The sequence below is a fragment of the Clytia hemisphaerica genome, unplaced genomic scaffold (genome assembly GCF_902728285.1).
Source record: "Clytia hemisphaerica strain Z4C2 unplaced genomic scaffold, Clytia hemisphaerica genome assembly, whole genome shotgun sequence".
In the NCBI taxonomy this organism is placed as follows: domain Eukaryota; kingdom Metazoa; phylum Cnidaria; class Hydrozoa; order Leptothecata; family Clytiidae; genus Clytia; species Clytia hemisphaerica.
In genome coordinates, this window is record NW_027103768.1 from 124,955 (window position 1) to 142,966 (window position 18,012).

Consider the following 18,012-nt stretch of genomic DNA (forward strand, 5'->3'; position numbering starts at 1 on the left):
AAGAGTAGACAGCTAATTATCATTTTTAATGACTGAAACAAAAATACTGATATATCATGTAATTATGCTTCTGAATAATTTGATAGGTCGATTTTTAACGTTTTTGAGCACTTTCCAAAAGTAACTTTTTTATTCAATTGAGCATAACTTTTGATCTAATAAATCGAATTCAATAAATGACCCATCAAAATTTAAGTTTATTCTTCTTCTTTCCAATAAAATAGGAATGGTTCTTTTAAAATGTTTAGATTTCGAGAAAATTACTTTTAAAGAGAGAAACTTTTTTGTGGCGCACCCGGTAGAACGGAAATTGGTTAATTTTTCAATCATGATCTAGTCACATGATATCATGTGGACAGACCTTGGTTGCTGAGATAAAGTTGAAGTGATTTCATACTTCCCCCCCACCAAATTTACCAACTATTGATGTTTTTCCCCCTCTTTTTTTTCCCCCTTTACTATTCAAATTTTCATTTTCTCCCCTCACCCATTCAAAATTGGAAAATTGGTTCCCCCCTTTATAAAGGGGGGGGGGGAGGACACTATGTATACTAGGTCAAAAACTTTTGATTACGCCCATGTTCAATACTTTTCATTGATTGTCAAATACAAATTATTGACAAAAAGTATTTTACATTGACCATCAATATTTACAGTCACTTTTTTGCATCGACTGTTCATAAATTATATTGAAAGTCAATATGAAACATGGAATGTAAAAAAGGAAATACTAATGGTTGATGCAAACAATTTGTTAAAAACAACAATTTATCTGTCTTCTTCTTGAATGAAGCACTCAATTCTACTAAAGTTTTATTTTGTTTCAAACTTTCAAGTTTTAATTAATTGTCTTGCAAACTTGATTCGGGTAACTCTCATCCTTGAGAGTATTTTTTAGTACTCTATACGATGATTGGTATTTTTTTTGAATTCTATGTTCAGATTTTTCTACCCAGCCCCCTTGTTATGTACGCGCGCCCTGTTGCTGCGACCTTTGTTTGAAATTGAAACCAAAATATTTAGGACACACTGCCGTTTGCGTAATATCGATAAAGTGAAAGGAGGCCCTGACTGCCTAGCTGTAGGTTACAAAGTAATGGCCTAGCAATTGTGTATGTACTTTTTAGCCTGACATGTGGACACTGGTACAGCAAAATCAATATATATATAGATAAAATTAGCGCTAAAAGAAGTTGATGTAATATTTTCATATCTGGAGTCAAAATATTATCGCATCTAGCAAAAGGTCTACCCTAAGTTGGTCTAATATCGACATCCCTCATCTAATTATTCCCACACCCTTCTTTAGAGACAGGAATAATATGAAAGTTGGAATCACTGGATAGTACTAAGCAAAGCAAAATGGTTTCAACCTATCTATTATGTTCAGCTCTAAAATCTAATTCCGACACCCTATTTTAGACCAATTTTTATACGGCCGTTCATGTACTGGACACCCCCCTCTTGTTAATTGTACTCTTAGGTTCCAAATAAACGGCCCCCCCTCCGCTTGTTAATTTTTCGGAAATTTTCCAACCCCCCTCTCGAAGAATATTTTCAGCTGTCAAAGAGAAGGTCCCTTATTTTGCTTTAAATAGCGTAGTTTTAGCCTATTTTTACCTTATTTTTGGGTTTCAGAAGTACAATTTCCAACCCCTCCGGCAATTAGGCCCCCCCGTTTATTAAAATCTAGAAAATTTTCCAACCCCCCGTTTATTTGAACCCCCCCCCCCGTTTATTTGGAACCTAAGAGTACTGAGTGAGAGAGTTTCTCAGACAGAGAGTTCAGATAAGTTGAAAAATTTATTAAGTTAGCGCTTATTCTTTATATTGAAAAAGAAAACAGGAAGAGTGATTGTGGAAATTCATCAAGCCTGGAAATAGCTACTTAGGGGCCGTCGCCAAACGACTTTCCTTTATTTTAACAGGCTGCAGACCCCCTCCCTCCCCCCTACGTCTTAGCGGCTAAAAAAATTCTTCAAAAGTAAATACTTTCACTGGTCCATGGCCACCATGCTCTTTCGATTCGTAATCCTCAAAGTTCTTCTTTTCGCACGGAATAAACATCTGGTTTTGAGCCGTGACCTTTCAATTTTGAAACTGCAAGCCCTGCAGCAAGTCAGAGGCTCAGGGCCCAGTCTGGAATTCATGCACATTACACCGAATATATTCGGCGTGAGAATGTCCTCAATTGGGTGTAACCTTCTTGATCCTCAAAATATCTTCGGCGTGGCTTTTGCATGGATTCCACACTGCAGGGCGGGATGGGCAGAGGAAGGAGTCAACGACTTTTGTCACGTGACCAGTCATTTTTCTCGTTGACGCATTAATTGGGGATCGGGAATAAGGTGAATGTTGTGTGGTTGCTTTGGTTTTAGCCTTTCTTCATATGTTTCTACTTTATGGACTGATGGAATTTGTAAGTGAGACTTTCCCTTTTTTTTTAACTTTTTTTAACGGCATTGCAGTAACCCCCTCCCACCTCTTACGGCCAGAAGCCGTTGAAAAAAAGGAAAATCGTTTGTCGACGGCCCCTTACTGCCATCTCCCGCCCCACCACACCCTCTCTTAAGGTTGATTTATTCAACGAAAGATAATATATAAATATAGAATAACTTTGACAATCAAAGTTGCAGTTGAATATTTATCATAGTTGAAAAACAAAGAGAAATCACAGCAAAAGCCCAAGATCTAAACTAGAAGATGCAAACCTTTGTGGCAGTATAAAGCCATCGATAAACTTTCACAGTGACCTTCATCAAGAAAATGGAAAGATGTTTTGATTGTAAACTCACAATGTTTTGATAAACGAATCGACCCTTTTGTTTTGACTGGAGTTCCGCCCTTTACGCATTCTGATTGGTCAAAAACATTCCAAGAGACGAAATTTTATAGTGTAGCTAGGCCCTAAGAAAATTGGCGCCGTAGAGAGAGGATAAATTATAGTAAATTATAATACCCTTTTTACATAGCCAAAATGTAGTTCATTAAAATAGAACGGAAACAACCAACGAAAGCTCGATTGTTTGTTTGTGTTCAATCTCTTTTATCTCGTCGCTATGTATTTTGTTGCTGGGGTGTGTTGAGTACTCGAAGTCACTTGGGTGTGGCCTGCATAGCATAGTAATGCGCTAAAACGACAATTTCTTTGAGTTTTATTAAAAAAATTAAGAAGCAGCCGGCGAAGGGATTTTTTAGAAATATGTGTTCTTATCTTCTATTTAGCGCACTATTTGTCTCCCTAAACTTATCCCTACTTTGATGTGTTCTAAAATCTAGGAAAAAACTGTTCGCCAAGACAAACTTGTAAGATATTTGTTTTTCTCCTTAAAAGATGTGTTCTGAAGCTTTCTAATAAAAAAGCGGTTTTCGTCTAACAGCTGTCTAACAGGCTACGAAAACCTAGGCTCAAAACATTTGAAAAAGTCGCAAAGTGGAATAGACATTAATTGCGTAGAAAAACGCGGGTGACGTCTAGTATAGGCTAGTCTAACATGATTTGGAGAGATATATTTTTACTAATAAAAGTAAGAAGAAGTACGGATAAGACGGATGAGGCTAAGATTTGTCAAGACAAAATGCGAAATTGAATCTCGCAAAAATCTAATCTAAGTACAGTTGACGCTCTCATAGTGTCCTCCCCCCCCCTTTATAAAGGGGGGGGGGGATTCTGATTTTGGCCCTATTTTTAAAGTATGGGGGAAAATGAAAAATTTGAAATTTGCTGGGGGGAAATAAAGAGGGGGGAAAACCATAAATTTAGGAAATTTTGACTGGGGGAACTTCACTGATCTCAAGGTTATCTTATTGCAAAACCTGTTTAAGCAATAAAATCAGCAAACCTTTTTAAATAAACCAACTTTTCAATACAATTTCATTTTTCCAGCACTTTCAAGGCTATATTTTCAAGCTTTCCCAAAATTTCAAATTTGATTTAAGGCATTTTTATGTTAACCATATGGGGGAACCGCAAAATCTTCAAATAGCTGGGGAAATTCAAAAAAGAGGGGGGAACCGAAAAATTTTGAAATATGGTGGGGGAAAGAAAAGAGGGGGGAATGGAGAAAAAAATGGATTTTTAGTGGGGGGAACCAACCCAGGAGGACACTATGGCTCTCTAATTCGATCTTCAAGGGGAATTGGATTTTCATCGAATATGGGAACTTATCGAATAATGGAGCGTCGTTTACGAGAATTTCTTGTTGACGGGGACTTTAAATTTCATCGAATAAAGGAGCCAATCGAATAGTAGTCAACTGTATATGCAACTGACTTGAAAGTTGGCTATCCTCAGCGCGGGAAAAAATTAGCAGCCTCGAAGAAATTTAGCCACTTTTCCCAAGCCAAATATTTTCAAATTTCAAAAAACTTTTCTCTTCCAAACAAAATCATCTTTAATTTTAGACAGGATAAGAAGTAAAACCGGCACTAAAAGTGAAGATTTTGGTCACTTGTCCATGGTTTTTACACCGACACGGGGAATATAGATGTTTGACCAGATTCTTTCCACCAATTTCCACAGGAACAAATGCTAATAGGCCATAGCCAAATAATGCAAACGTTCACTTTAGAAACAAAGTCAGTAATGATCGCGTACACCTTAGGAAGAGCGCGTTAGTGATATCTAACTCAATATTTTCTGGAAGATTACTAGTAACCCTCTAATCGCGAAAGTACATTTAGACATGCTAATTGTGGTCAATTTAATAAAGCTATTAAAAGCGAGAAAGAGATCGTTGTTCCAAAATATAAAGCTTCAAAAGTACACATATTATTACACATAGAAGACAAGCGAAGGCAAGATGAGTGAGCAGAAGAAATCTTTTCCATGCGTAATCGTTCATGGTGGGGCATTCAATGTCCCTGAATCGTACGTTAAGAGATACACAGAAGGAACACAAGCAGCGGCTAAAGCAGGATATCAATCCATGCTCACTGTAAGTACGATTCCTATCTTTCGCTATGAAGATTAAGTGATTACATAGATCCGTAGCCTTTCTATGACATCATTACAATGCAGATTCACTTGATCTTTACAGGGAGGCAACGCACTGGACGCAGCAGAAGCAGCAGTCAATTCATTGGAAAACAACAGTGCTTTCAATGCAGGACGTGGTTCCGTTTTGACTGAAGCCGGAACCGTCGAATGTGATGCGGTTATTGTGGATGGAACCAATCGAAAAACAGGTTTATCTACTTTCCTCCATTTTCAAAGACCTGAACTAATTTTCCACTAAATCTAACAGCCAGAATCTTCCACTGCTCTTTTCCAAAGATCAATAAATGATTAAATTGAACATCCAAAAGACTGAGTTGCAAAGACACAAAACCTTCCCTTGACGGAAGATATGTCGAAAATAAATACAGCTTAAATCGATTTGTCAGTCATACTCTGAGACAGTAGTATAACATAAAAGGGAAAATGCATTAACTTGCTCTTGCTCTCAGTACTGTGCACAGTTGAACTTTCTCACGATAATCTATTCTAAGGTGCTGTCGGCTGTGTCCGAGATATTGCTAACCCGGTGTCACTAGCTCGTAAAGTAATGGAAGAGACACCTCACTGCATGTTGGTTGGCGAAGGGGCAATGAAGTTCGCACAAAAACTACAATACCCAATCCTTGAGAACCCACAAGACCTCATCACCAACGATTCCGTCCATAAGAGCTTCATGAAAGGATCAGGTTAGTAGTTTGCACAACAAAAATGGAAAATTAATACAGGTATAAGACAATCAACTTGTATTACACAGCGAAACAAGTCTTGACCAAAAACATTTTCAAATATTGAGATAAGGTACATAAGGAGCAGTTTCATTAAAGCCGACTGATTTGATAAAAAATTTGCAAAACTTTTGCTGCTCCACCTTGACAACTTCTGCCAGTCTGTCATCATGGACATCTTTATAAATTTATTTTCTCACAATAGATGCATTCGATGCACACATAAAACTCTACATAGACGAGATCGTTCAAGCGAAAGGAGATGCAGACCTGAAGAAAATGTTCGAAGAAATTATTTCCAAGGAAAAAGTGAACAAAAAGAATGGTCACGATACAGTAGGAGCGGTCGCTATTGATAAAGAAGGAAATCTGGCATGTGCTACCTCCACAGGTAAGGCTTCTTGAATAAATGAACGATCACAAGACAATCGTTTACCGAAACCTAATGCTAAAGTTATGATTCAAATATCAGTGCATAACACAGATTAACGATCAAATATTCTGTTGTATTTTGGTGTCTATTAAAGCACATTGGAGTAGTTAACTATCAATGGGAAAATATTTATATATAACCTTTCGCTGATATTACAGGTGGATTACCAGGAAAGATGCTGGGCCGTGTGGGCGATTCTCCCATCTTTGGTGCAGGAGCATACGGTGATAAGAATGGGTGTTCTTCATCCACTGGTCATGGCGAACCTTTCTTGAAGGCTGCTGCTTGTAGACAGGTAAAGAAACTTCATTTTCAGGGATGCAAACAAAGCAACTTATAAATAGCAATACGTAACATATAAATACAGATAGAAACGTCTGCCCTAAATACCAGTTTAATCTCAGAAATAACATATTAACAGCTGTATAATCTCTGAGCCAATACTCGAGTACATTTTGAAATCAATTCTTTTTCAGGCGAATTACTTTTTGGAACAGGGCAACGGACCGATGGAGGCGTGTCAAAAAACATTGGATTACATTCTGGAAGAGATCGGTTATGGACACGGTGGCATCATCCTTATCGACAAGAAAGGGGAGATAGGATATGCGTTTAATACAGCCACCATGGCATGGGCCTCTGTATCTGATGCTGGCATGCGGTATGGTATGCGACCTGGTGAAGACTTCACAGTGACTTTATGAAACAGAACATTTTACAATTTCTTTAATTTAAAAACTTTAATATAAAGTCACATACGAGCCGGTTTGTTAAAAAGGACGGAGCCATCTTTTTATTTACTATACATCTTTATAATAACTGGTGTACAAATTATAATACATTTGGAAATTCACTATTTACTAAGATAGACGTGTTGAGAGGGAGGAGTATCGATCCCAAAAGAAATTGAACAAGTGATACTTTTATGGACCTACCTGGTTATGCATTTAACAAATATATAATTGATTTACGTGAGCGTGACCATTAAACAATCATTCAGAACACAAATAGTGACGATCTATTAAAATTAGTCGTTTGTTTCTTATTAAAAAAACGTTTAGAAACCAAAATTTCATGCTCTTGAAATATTCTTTCATATTCAAGACTTAATGAGCAAAAAAACATCTATCTCATAAAAAAATTGAGTAATTTGACGTAGAACATTGATGTATGCTTATTAATAGTGATTCTTATAGATAAACATGCGTTTTTGAGCCAACAAACTTTTTTTGAAAAAATCTGCTTGAGCTATATTTTACCTATGATGGTACCCTACTTTCATGCAAAAAAATCAGAAAAAGTTAATGGTCCAATTTTTCACAAAGTCCAAAAAACCCGTTTTTTAGCCGTTTTTTCGGCCAAAATTTGCCCAAATTTTTTTTTTTCGAAAGTAGGGCTCGGTCACATTCGAGGGTTTATAGTTATGCATCTTTGTGCAAAAAATCATAAAGAATCAAAGAACCAATCTCGAGAAAAGCTAATACCTAAGTAATTGATAATGTGCTTATAAATAAATATCGAATTTGGCCAGTTTTTCTATAAAAACACGCCAAGAAACCAAAATTTCATGTCTAAACACACACATTCTTCAAAAGTAAGCCCTCATGAGCAAAAAAAACTTCTATCTCATAAAAAAATTGAGTAATTTAACCAAGAACATTGATGTATGCTTATTAATAGTGATTCCTATAGATAAACATGCGTTTTTTGAGCCAACAAATTTTTTTTGCAAAAATTCGCTTAAGCCATCTTTTGCCTACGATGGTACCCTACTTTCATGCAAAAAATCAGAAAAAATTAACGACCTAATTTTTCACAAAGTCCAAAAAACCCGTTTTTTAGCCGTTTTTTGCCCCCCAATTTTTTTTTTTGAAAATCGGGCTCCGTCACATTCGAGGGTTTATAGTTTTGCATCTTTGTGCAAAAAATCAGAAAAAACTAACGAGCCAATCATGAGGAAAGCTAATAACGAACAGACGAACGAACGGACAAAGGTTAATTTATAGGACCTCCACCGGGGTAGGTCCAAAAAGTTGAAAAAGAAGATCCTTTATATGAGAATCAAGATGGTCACTAAACAATTATTATTAAATTCATTTCTCTATAAGCATACAAGAAAATCGGACTGTTGTTTAAGGTAAAACATAATATTGTGCATACTTAAACCTTATGCCTATTTGTACTAAGTTTTTAGGGGCGGTTCAATACCGAGGGGGACTTTTCCTGTACCACCCTCAACTTTTGATCTAGTTGCCATTTTTTAATAATATTTGGCACGCAAATCATTGTCGACGTCAAAAAACGTAAAAGCCGAAGATTTACTTTGTTTCTCTAAAAAAGCAATAGCAAACTAACAAAGTCCTAAGAAAACCTTGTCTTCAATAAGCTAAAAAGGTTGATTTTTTTCCCAAGTATTCAATAAATTACGGTCTATATAAAATTGAAATGTAATGAAAATGTGTAATTTTTTATGACATCTTAGTGTCATGTCATCATGCTCAAGGTGTGAATTTTTTTCGGTGTCAAAAATGATTTTATTTTAAGCTAAATTAAAATCAAAAATTTCATAAAATGAATATTCACTTCAAACGCTTTATTATTTTAGGCCCTATTAACATCATTTTCCCTAACGAACAGAAAAAAAGGGGGCTTGCACGCATAGGATCATGGGATGCCCTCAATTTGACTACAATTTGTCAAATTAAATTGGCTCAGGATCAGCTTATTAATTTTATCATTATATGACTTTATTTGCGTTTCTATTACCTAGTGTTATTTTCTAATGCAGACGAAAAATTAAGAATTAAAAAAAAAATTTCCACTGTCAGCAGTGCCAAAATTTGAATTGAAAATTTACAGCATTTGAATGATCGTGTTCGAGAATCAAATGATTTTGTTAAATACATTCCATCGGCCAATGAATAAATTATTTCATACCAAATCAAGTCGTCGCAAGAACCGCCTTTGCTTCTTTCACTTGCCTTGAGAAATTCTACAAAATTGAAACAGAATCGATTTAAAGGAAATGCTGCTGCTTTGAAATTGTTAACTAAATGATGAAACTATAACAAAGAAATGTAGGATTTTCCGAGAAAACTTTACTCCTTGTAACGTAACTTCAAAACGAAACTTCCAGTAGATTTCGGACACCAGAAAGTATGAGGTCACCTGGAATTCATTGAGCGTCATCTCAACGGTTTTGGTCGTTTCTTGGTTACATTCATCCTTCAAATGGAATTTCAACGTCACTGTCGGCGCATCTAGATTCTTACAATTGTTTGAGCTACATGCCATACTCAACTTCCAATCAAACTTTATCAGTTGACCCACATTGAAGTTCCCATCACCGACTACCATTTTAATTTTATTTTACAGTGTTTATTCTGTGTTATTTATTTCTGTAAAGAGAGGTGACACGGTTAACAAAATAATATCAGAAGAATCACAGGGGGATTCAGTTAAGTAAGTTGTTTTCTGAGGTAGATGAAGCAAGTTTTTTTGTGAGAGAATTTGGAAAAGGAAATAACAAATGTTGGTGCCATTGGCAAGTTGTTGTTTTTTTCATGCGTAATTTAATAAAAATTCACTAAAAAGCTGCATAGAATAAGTAAGAAATTTTATAAATATACTATAATTATCTAAAAAAATACAAAACAAAAAGATAATACAGGAAGCATTGGTAAAGAATTTCGATCGGATCGTGTTCAGTGTTCAAGCGTTGGACAAGAAAGCTACTCCGGGTAGTTCCTTACCTGAAATATCAAAAGCAATTATCATTATTGTAAGCACAGGAAGTTTTGAATAAACATGCAATCATGGAATTAAACCATCACTGAATAGACAAGAGGTTATCTAAAAAAATATTGAATGAAACGAAGAATGAAAGAATTGAGCTTCGTCATACCTTCTAAAAGTTCGATGCTGGCACCACCGCCAGTACTAACGTGTGAAACTTGATCAGCTTTTCCGAACTGGATCACTGCTGCGGCAGTATCACCACCACCTGGAAAAGAATTTTTTTTGAAGTTTGTTATTCGTTTCAAAGCGAAGGAAGACAGTTGAAGGGATCCTTGAGTGAGAACAATGTTTGCGACATATCAAAAACATAGAAGTTCTTACCGATGACAGTGGTGACGCCTCGTTGAGTTGCTTCACAAACTTTATCCATTATTGATTTCGTTCCTTCCGCAAACTTCGACATCTCGAACACTCCTGAAGGACTGGAAAGGGGAGACAAGAAGTAAACAGGTCAGGATCATTATTTTCATTTGAAAAGTGAAATCACCAAAGTTGAAAGAAACTATAGACTTTAGCCTACCCATTCCAGAAGACAAGTTTTGCATTATCAATGACTTTGCTGAATTGAGCGACTGATTCTGGTCCAATGTCAAGTCCCTACAAATCAATGCAAGAATGTCATAATCAAGCTAGAGACAGGAGGTTGAGTACGAACGAGGACATTCATCGAGAGGGAGCTGAAAAGGTGCGATAGAAACGCTAGTAGAAGCGAGCCGAGTACTTACGACGACAATACCTAATGTTATCCCGCATCAGTAAGATTCTAACGATTTCATTGGTCAAAAGACATCACGTGGAGATGGGATATATACCGTATCTGTCTCCCTCACGTTCGATTGAGAAAAAAAAGAAGACATTGCATATTGACGAATGTGCTTTCGAATGTTTTGATCAAGATTCGAATGTTTTGTTTTGAAAATAATTGAAATCGAAATTGAAATGGTCGAGGTTGAGAAAGTCAACAAACAGAAAATCTTCAAAGTTATTTTGATTTTTACTTTTCTTGAGTTTGTATGGATACAGCACGACTTTTAATTGCGATGTTATAAAATGCAACTTTCATGGATCCCACTTTCACTGTTTGATTTACTTTGTAGCTCTTTGATGTAAGTATCTACTTGATGGATAGTTCTGAATTTTGTTCGTGCTTTTGGAAAAGATGAAGGGACTTCAACGGGATAAATCCGTTGCACGGTCGTCTCGAGGTGGGATACGGAATATACAGGGATCAGTAAAACCGTATTGGGACTCGGCAAGCCTCACCACCAATACGGTTTTACTGACCCTGTATATCCCGTATCCCACCTCAAGAAGACCGTGTAACTAATAATATCTATGTCTCAGTAGTACGGTAGTTATTATTAGCTATTGTTTTAAATGGAATGAATTGTCAGAGTATTTTTCTAACTGAGGAAGACTAAATAGCCGATGTTTTCACAGAGTCTTTAGGTCTGCGAAAAAGCTCTTACCATATATCCGGCAGGGACACCGTCTTTCAAGTTTCCCATTTTGATTTCAGCATCATTAGAGAATTTGGAGGCACAAACGAAGTCAGTGGGCAGATGGATGGTGACTCCTTTCTCTTTGGCTGTCTCCATGATCTTTGGTACGATCGCTGCTCCTTCTTCGTCATATAATGATGATCCAATCTTTGGATGGAAAACAAACTTATCTCAAAACCCCTTTCAATATGATGGTTGTTGTATGTGTAATATTTACAAATCATAGGTATTCTCATTAAAACAGTTGACCGATTTAATCAAGAAAAAAGATATACCTCGATATTGTTGATGACTTTAAGGAATGTGAAAGCCATTCCACCTCCAATTATAAGTTCGTTAACTTTATCCAGAATGTTATTGATCAACTGGATTTTGTCTGCTACTTTCGCTCTATAAATTGTAAAGAGAATTGAATGTTGTCAGAGGGAAGGCATTACACTACACAGCACAACTTTCAACTCAGCGCTCATTTCGAACGAAAGTAGTTCTTCTTACCCACCAAGGATGGCAAGGAATGGTCGGTCAGGTTTCTCAAGCACCTTTTCAAAGTATTTCAACTCTTTCTCCATCAGGAAGCCGGCAACACGTGTCTCCGATGAGACGCCTACCATTGAACTAAAAAAAAAAGAGAAAACATTCGATAGATACTATAATCTGTTTTATTTTCGCAAGATTAAATTTCGCAAGTTCCTGATTCTTGGCTTGTTCATAAAGCCGAATTCACGCAAAATCTTCCAGTTATTTCAATAGGTTCACTTTTGTCAGAGGGAAAGAGTGAAGGAAACCTGTGTGCTCGATGGGCAGTTCCAAATGCATCATTGACATAAACATCACCCAGTTTGGAGAGAGATTCTCGAAACGTTTTCACTGCGTCAGCTTCGGCTTTCACCTACAAAGATAAATTCGCTTCACAATTTGTTCCTTGGATGAATACTCTGTGTTATGTTAACTTGTGTCAATTGTTTATTCTTTTTGACAATGGGACGAATTTTTCTCTAAAACGTGGCTAAAACTTTTAAGGGCAGTCTGGAGACTGGAGGTTGAATTTTGCTGAAGTTTGGCACATTGTAAGTTGAAATTGGGTGAATTTCGAGTTTTACGTCCATTGACGAGTTTATCATACCAACCACTAATTAGGTCTATGAATAGTTGGGAAAAGACTGAAGTTTGAGCTCAGTGTGGTGTATAGCTTGAATTTTTATAAAAGACAGTAAAGTTCAAGTATCTTAAGAATTCATCAGACCTAATGTATAACGATTTACCTTCAAACCAGTTTCGTTGACACCTTTACCTTCCTCCTCGATGTGAAATCGCAAATTCTCCAATAAAATGACACTTCCTAGCCACAAAAAAAGAAAAGAAAAAAAACCTTACTAGTTTACGTGTAGCTCAAATGTGAGGATAAATGAAAATGGTGTCACTAGAGCGATATTAAATCTTTCATTTATGAAGTTAACTCTCCTACCGTCAGTTGCTGTTTGAACCGCTTGGATAACATTGTCTCCAACACAATCTTGTAGAAATGTTACATCTCTGTGAGAAAGTAAAGTTAAGACAGCGTTGGTTATTCTATACTATTATAAGCAATCAACAATACATTGTATTTGCAAAGTTCTCTTGCCATTAGAAAGATAACAGCGTAAACTATCAGAAGCAGCCGGCGAAGGGATTTTTTAGAAATATGTGTTCTTATCTTCTAGGAGACAAAACGTTATGACCTTTCAATTTTTTATCCAAATGATGTGTTCTGATTTCTAGGAAACCTTTAGCGCACTATTTGCATAGTGTGCAGAGGGGTCTGAACCCCCCCATTAATATTTCATCCCCCCCTATAAAGGTATCCCCCCTATTTTTAAAATTTTTTGATCCCGCACCATTTACAGGGGTCCGAACCCCCAACATATAATTTGTACTCCCAGTATTGGGGAAGAATTTTGATGAATGAAATATATTTTTCAGTGTGAATTCGTACCAATAGTCAATGAACTTGAAAACACTAGCAAATAAACAGTAAACTAATAATAGTAAAACCAAAAAGTTACTATCCCCCCCATTTTTATTTGATCCCCCCCTATAAGCTCAAACCCCCCATTTTAACTGGAAAATTGCCCATCCCCCCCCCCTATAAAGCCTTCCTTGAAAACTCGGATCCCCCCCCCCCCTTAAAAAAGGGGGGGATTCATACTATGATTTGTCTCCCTAAACTTATCACTACTTTATGGTTTGATGTGTTCTAAAATCTAGGAAAAACTGTTCGCCAAGACAAACTTGTAAGATATTTTTTTTTCTCCACAAAAGATGTGTTCTGAAAATTTCTAGGGTTACTAGGCAACAAGATTACATCAATTTTTGCTTGATTATACCCCTGTCTCCTTAAAAGATGTGTTCTGAAGCTTTCTAGGGTTACCTAGACAACAAGAACACGTTAGATGACCTTGATTATACCCCCTGTCTCGTCAGAACACATCATCATTTCTAGACATTTCTAGCTGATTAATTTTCGAAGATCTGATCAGAACAGATCAAAATTTTTAGCTGAAATATGCTCTCAGAACACATCGGAAAAAAAGGTCGCCTCGCCGGCTGCTTTCGAACTATCAATATTATCTTGGAAAATTACTTTACCTTCCCAAAAGTGTTTTCAGTTCTTCAGCAACAGGAGCAAGAGTAAATTTTTCGTTTCTTTGCCCATCAGGTCGTCCAAGATGACTCATCAAAACAACCGATTTTGCACCTTTCTCGAGACAGTGTTTTATACTGGGTAAAGCAGCCACAATTCTAAATGAAAAGAACATTGGGATTTATTGAAGAAAAAAATTAAATTCTTGAAAAAAATTATTGCAAAGCAAAAAAATTTATATACCTTTGGTTGTTAGAAATCTTTCCATCTTTTAATGGTACATTGAAATCAACCCTAATAAAATAAAAAGAGATAATATTGTTGCAAAAATCGGAACCCACAAATTATAAATTTGGCCATTTTTCATCAAAAACTTTGAATAATCCTTAGCAAAAAGAAAGAAAGAAATCCATAACACCACGAAAATTAATTCCCATGTGATTTTTTCACATTCTTTACAACCGCGAAAATTAGTTCCTGTTAAAATTAGTTCCTCCCTAAAGGTAGTAAATCAATCGACTTCTGGGGCAAAGTTTCTGAGTTGTTGGTTTGCCTTAAAAGAGTCTGGATGGGCTACTCTCCAGACCACCTTTAGGCACCATAGCCACCACATCAAATAAACCAGCCCATTATCGTTCACAAGTGATAAATGAGAGAAAACTGCAGTCGCTGCCAATAATGCTCTTTAAGGATCTGTGAGGATGGTTGAAAATTTAACAGTTTAGATGCTAACAAAGGTTAGTGTTTCAGAAGTTCTATATAATACAGTGCAAAAATATTTCCTAAGTTCAGGGAGGTACAAACCTGAAATAATAGATTATACAAACCTCATTAAAATGCGTTTTCCAGCAACATCTTGGCTTTTTAAATTGGCTTTTTGAAGAGTCATTTTTAAATGTTGGATATTGATTTTACAAATTCTAGAAATATGAGGGATAAAATATTATAATAATATCATCCAAATCAATGAACAAGTTTCTTTTTGTGTTTTAATTTATGAATCATGAAGTGTTAACATCATGTAAACAGATCATGTAAGCACAGCAGTATATCCAGGGCTGCAAATAAGCGTTGGTCATCAGTCAATTTCCAACTGAAAAAGCCATTTGACCGACTGAAAATCTTTTGTATCGGTCATGATGTCCGTGTGAAAAGATAAATAAAACCATTTACTTGATTTGTGAACAAATCTTCTATACACCCCTGCCTCTTACTCTATTCTTTATCGAATTGATTTCTTCGTAACTTTTAAGAGTGTCTCTAAGATCACTTCTATCAAACTGCTTTCTTTGTAACTTTAAGAGTGTTTCTAAGTTCACTTAATTATCAACTTACCAAAGTCACTACCAAGTCATTACCAAGATAATTTTGCGATAATTTTGCGGTTTCTGGTGTGGTAATGAAGATTTTAAGCTCCCCTTTTGCACCAAATTTTTCCCTTTTTTTAATTGTTAAATGACAGTGTTAATATATCACCTGATTGGGAGACTCTAGCTGATTATTGCTTCATACCTATCCATGGTCATCATAGGCCTTTTGCTAGGCAAGATATCATGTTAGATAATTAAAAACTCCAGCATAAATAGCTATGACTCCACGTTTCAATGGGTGCGAGGAAAACTTTGGTCACTGTTGCTGTTTCCCTTGCCTCCATTGAAACATGGAGTTATCGCCTGAGTTTTTTAATTATCCAATATGATATCACACCTAAAAAAGGCTCTTAAAACTCCAGTGTAGAATTTGTTGGTGTTAATAAATATGTTCTCCTTTCCATCCCTCATATTGAATTGTATTAATAGTGGGTGGGTACCTCAGTCAGAGTGCATTTGCCTTACCCCATCTAAGGGATGTGGGTTCGATCCCCGGTCACCGCCAACTCAGTGAATGAGTAGCATAAATTAGGTAATCTGATCTTTGCAGTAAGTTACTGGGAGCTGAGAGTATAGAAGGTGTCGCACTGGAATATTATCTAAAAAGAAAAAAGATTAAAAATGGAATTAAACGAAGATGAAAAATGAAGAAGATGAAAATCAATGATTAAGTTTGATTGAGTTCAATGGTTTGATTAAGAAAATTCATACTTTTTGTCTTGTATATAAATGATCTGCCTGTCAATGTTATTTCATCTCTACTACTTTTTGCAGATGACACAAAGATTTTCAAGGAGGTCAATTCTATCTCTGATTCTCTCATCATCCAAAGTGATATTTACAAAAAATGGTCTGAAGATTGGCTCTTGAAATCCCACCCGACAGAATTTACGCTTGGTAAATTCGCAAACATCAAACATGCTCACCTGTATTGTCTTACGGATAATCAGCTGGAGCATGTATTCAAAGAAATAGCTGAACATATAGCCAAGCAAGTCAACAAGACCAACTCTATGCTTTGTGTCATCAAGCGAGGTTTAACCAGCGTAACTCCAGAGATCCTCCATACACTATACTCAACCTTTGTCCGACCTCATCTCGAGTATATATACAGAAGTCAGTTTGGTCACCAAGACTACGCAAACACATCAATTTGCTGTGGTTGACTATGTTCGATTGGTTCGATTGATTGTCATTGATTGCGATTAAATTAAATTGGATCACTCCGTTAGGGCTTTTTAGCGCAGGCGGCCAAGCGCTTTAAAAGTACCGTACCAAAGCGAATAAAATCTAATACAATTGAATCAATTGAATGTAATCGAATACAATCAAACGTAATCGAATAAAATCAAACGTAATCAAAGCAATCGAACGGCAAATCCTGGGTAATATTTGATTGCGTTTGACAATTGAATTACAATTATTCAATTGCATTCAATTGATTCAACGTTCGATTAACACCGTCTGGCTTGGCAGTTACATCAATATGCCTTCTTACCTGTCTTTAAAAATATAAATAAAAGTAATCACGGAAAAGTACGCAAAAAAAAATACATAAGTGTGAGAACAGAGTAATCAAACTCGTTAGAAAAAGTACCATTAGAAGTCATAAAAAATCAACCTGAATAAATGCAATCGAAATTCCAGAGAACTTCATAATTCCCCAAACAACATTACATTACAACGAATGTAAATACACAGAGAGTACAAGCATATGTCAAATTCCCATCACATAAATTTTACAATTACGTCAGAGTAAACTACGCTCACCACCGAAGAGGTTTAATTGGAAAGGGTAATTATATTTTATTGTTCGCTTCTTTTTTAAAGATTCGCCGGGTTGGAAAAGTATGAATTTCTTTGTACATACTTAACCTACCCCAAATATTTAGGAGGCTGAGTTTTAAACGAATCGTTGAGTGCAACTGCCTGGCCATACCCAACTAGTGACTATAGGTCACCTGTAGGTCTTGACACTACCGTAGGTCGGGGAAACTTCGGAACGAAGGAAACTTCGGACTGAAATCTTTAACAAGTGATTACTTCGCGAGGATTTAACATTTTATCGTACTTTTTTCTTTCACAGTTCAGAAATGAAGTACACTCAACGATACATGTCAAGCGACGGAACGCCGAAGGAAAAACAAAGAAGAAATTGAAGGAAACCACGATATTTTACCATCTCCATGGACCTTTTCGCCTTTCCATCCGCCATCTTGAATTGTATGCAAAAATACACGAATGAAAAAGCCGTGGTTGGATTTAGTTGGAAAATATACGAAACATATGCAAGTTTTCACAAAGATTAAAAAGCCAACAAATCATCTTATAAAGAAAAATTATAATCATTAGAACAATAAAAGATGAAATTTCTTAATCCAAAAAGAAATATTCACAGAACAACAAAAGCCTTTTAGAAATTTTTTCTTAAAGACATAGCATATTCTGTTTTCAGGCCATTAAAAAATTTCACAAAGACGGAGTACACACAACAAACTTTCAAAACACGCAAACTGAAAGCAGTAATTATGACGTCACACATTCAGCGGGTTTAGATCAATGTTT

General features: G+C 36.1%; 2 protein-coding genes and 1 long non-coding RNA gene across 3 annotated transcripts; 1 reads left to right on the forward strand and 2 right to left on the reverse strand.

Moving 5' to 3' along the window:
• The first annotated feature begins 4,759 nt into the window (after positions 1–4,759).
• LOC136805735 (isoaspartyl peptidase/L-asparaginase-like) lies at positions 4,760–7,013 on the forward strand. The gene is made up of 6 exons (XM_067062281.1): positions 4,760–4,937; positions 5,040–5,187; positions 5,491–5,685; positions 5,930–6,115; positions 6,316–6,452; positions 6,634–7,013. The coding sequence occupies exons 1-6, from the start codon at positions 4,803–4,805 to the stop codon at positions 6,859–6,861; spliced, it is 1,029 nt and encodes a 342-aa protein (XP_066918382.1). The 5' UTR covers positions 4,760–4,802; the 3' UTR covers positions 6,862–7,013.
• A 1,955-nt stretch (positions 7,014–8,968) lies between these two features.
• LOC136805749 (uncharacterized) lies at positions 8,969–9,557 on the reverse strand. The gene is made up of 2 exons (XR_010846445.1): positions 9,326–9,557; positions 8,969–9,149 (listed from the first exon to the last, which is right to left on the reverse strand). It is a non-coding gene; the product is annotated as an uncharacterized lncRNA (long non-coding RNA).
• Positions 9,558–9,695: 138 nt separating this feature from the next.
• LOC136805732 (probable phosphoglycerate kinase) lies at positions 9,696–15,020 on the reverse strand. The gene is made up of 13 exons (XM_067062279.1): positions 14,905–15,020; positions 14,321–14,371; positions 14,083–14,235; positions 12,923–12,990; positions 12,720–12,796; positions 12,243–12,346; positions 11,953–12,072; positions 11,733–11,847; positions 11,425–11,604; positions 10,476–10,552; positions 10,277–10,377; positions 10,062–10,160; positions 9,696–9,909 (listed from the first exon to the last, which is right to left on the reverse strand). The coding sequence occupies exons 1-13, from the start codon at positions 14,964–14,966 to the stop codon at positions 9,869–9,871; spliced, it is 1,248 nt and encodes a 415-aa protein (XP_066918380.1). The 5' UTR covers positions 14,967–15,020; the 3' UTR covers positions 9,696–9,868.
• Positions 15,021–18,012: the final 2,992 nt, after the last annotated feature.

Coding starts and splice junctions, on each gene's coding strand:
- LOC136805735 (XM_067062281.1), top strand. CDS start 4,803: ATGAGTGAGCAGAAGAAATCTTTTCCATGCGTAATCGTTCATGGTGGG. Junction 4,938..5,039: donor GATATCAATCCATGCTCACT/GTAAGTACGATT, acceptor TGATCTTTACAG/GGAGGCAACGCACTGGACGC. Junction 6,116..6,315: donor GGCATGTGCTACCTCCACAG/GTAAGGCTTCTT, acceptor CTGATATTACAG/GTGGATTACCAGGAAAGATG.
- LOC136805732 (XM_067062279.1), bottom strand. CDS start 14,966: ATGACTCTTCAAAAAGCCAATTTAAAAAGCCAAGATGTTGCTGGAAAA. Junction 14,372..14,904: donor GGAAAACGCATTTTAATGAG/GTTTGTATAATC, acceptor TTATTTTATTAG/GGTTGATTTCAATGTACCAT. Junction 11,848..11,952: donor TTCCTTGCCATCCTTGGTGG/GTAAGAAGAACT, acceptor TACAATTTATAG/AGCGAAAGTAGCAGACAAAA.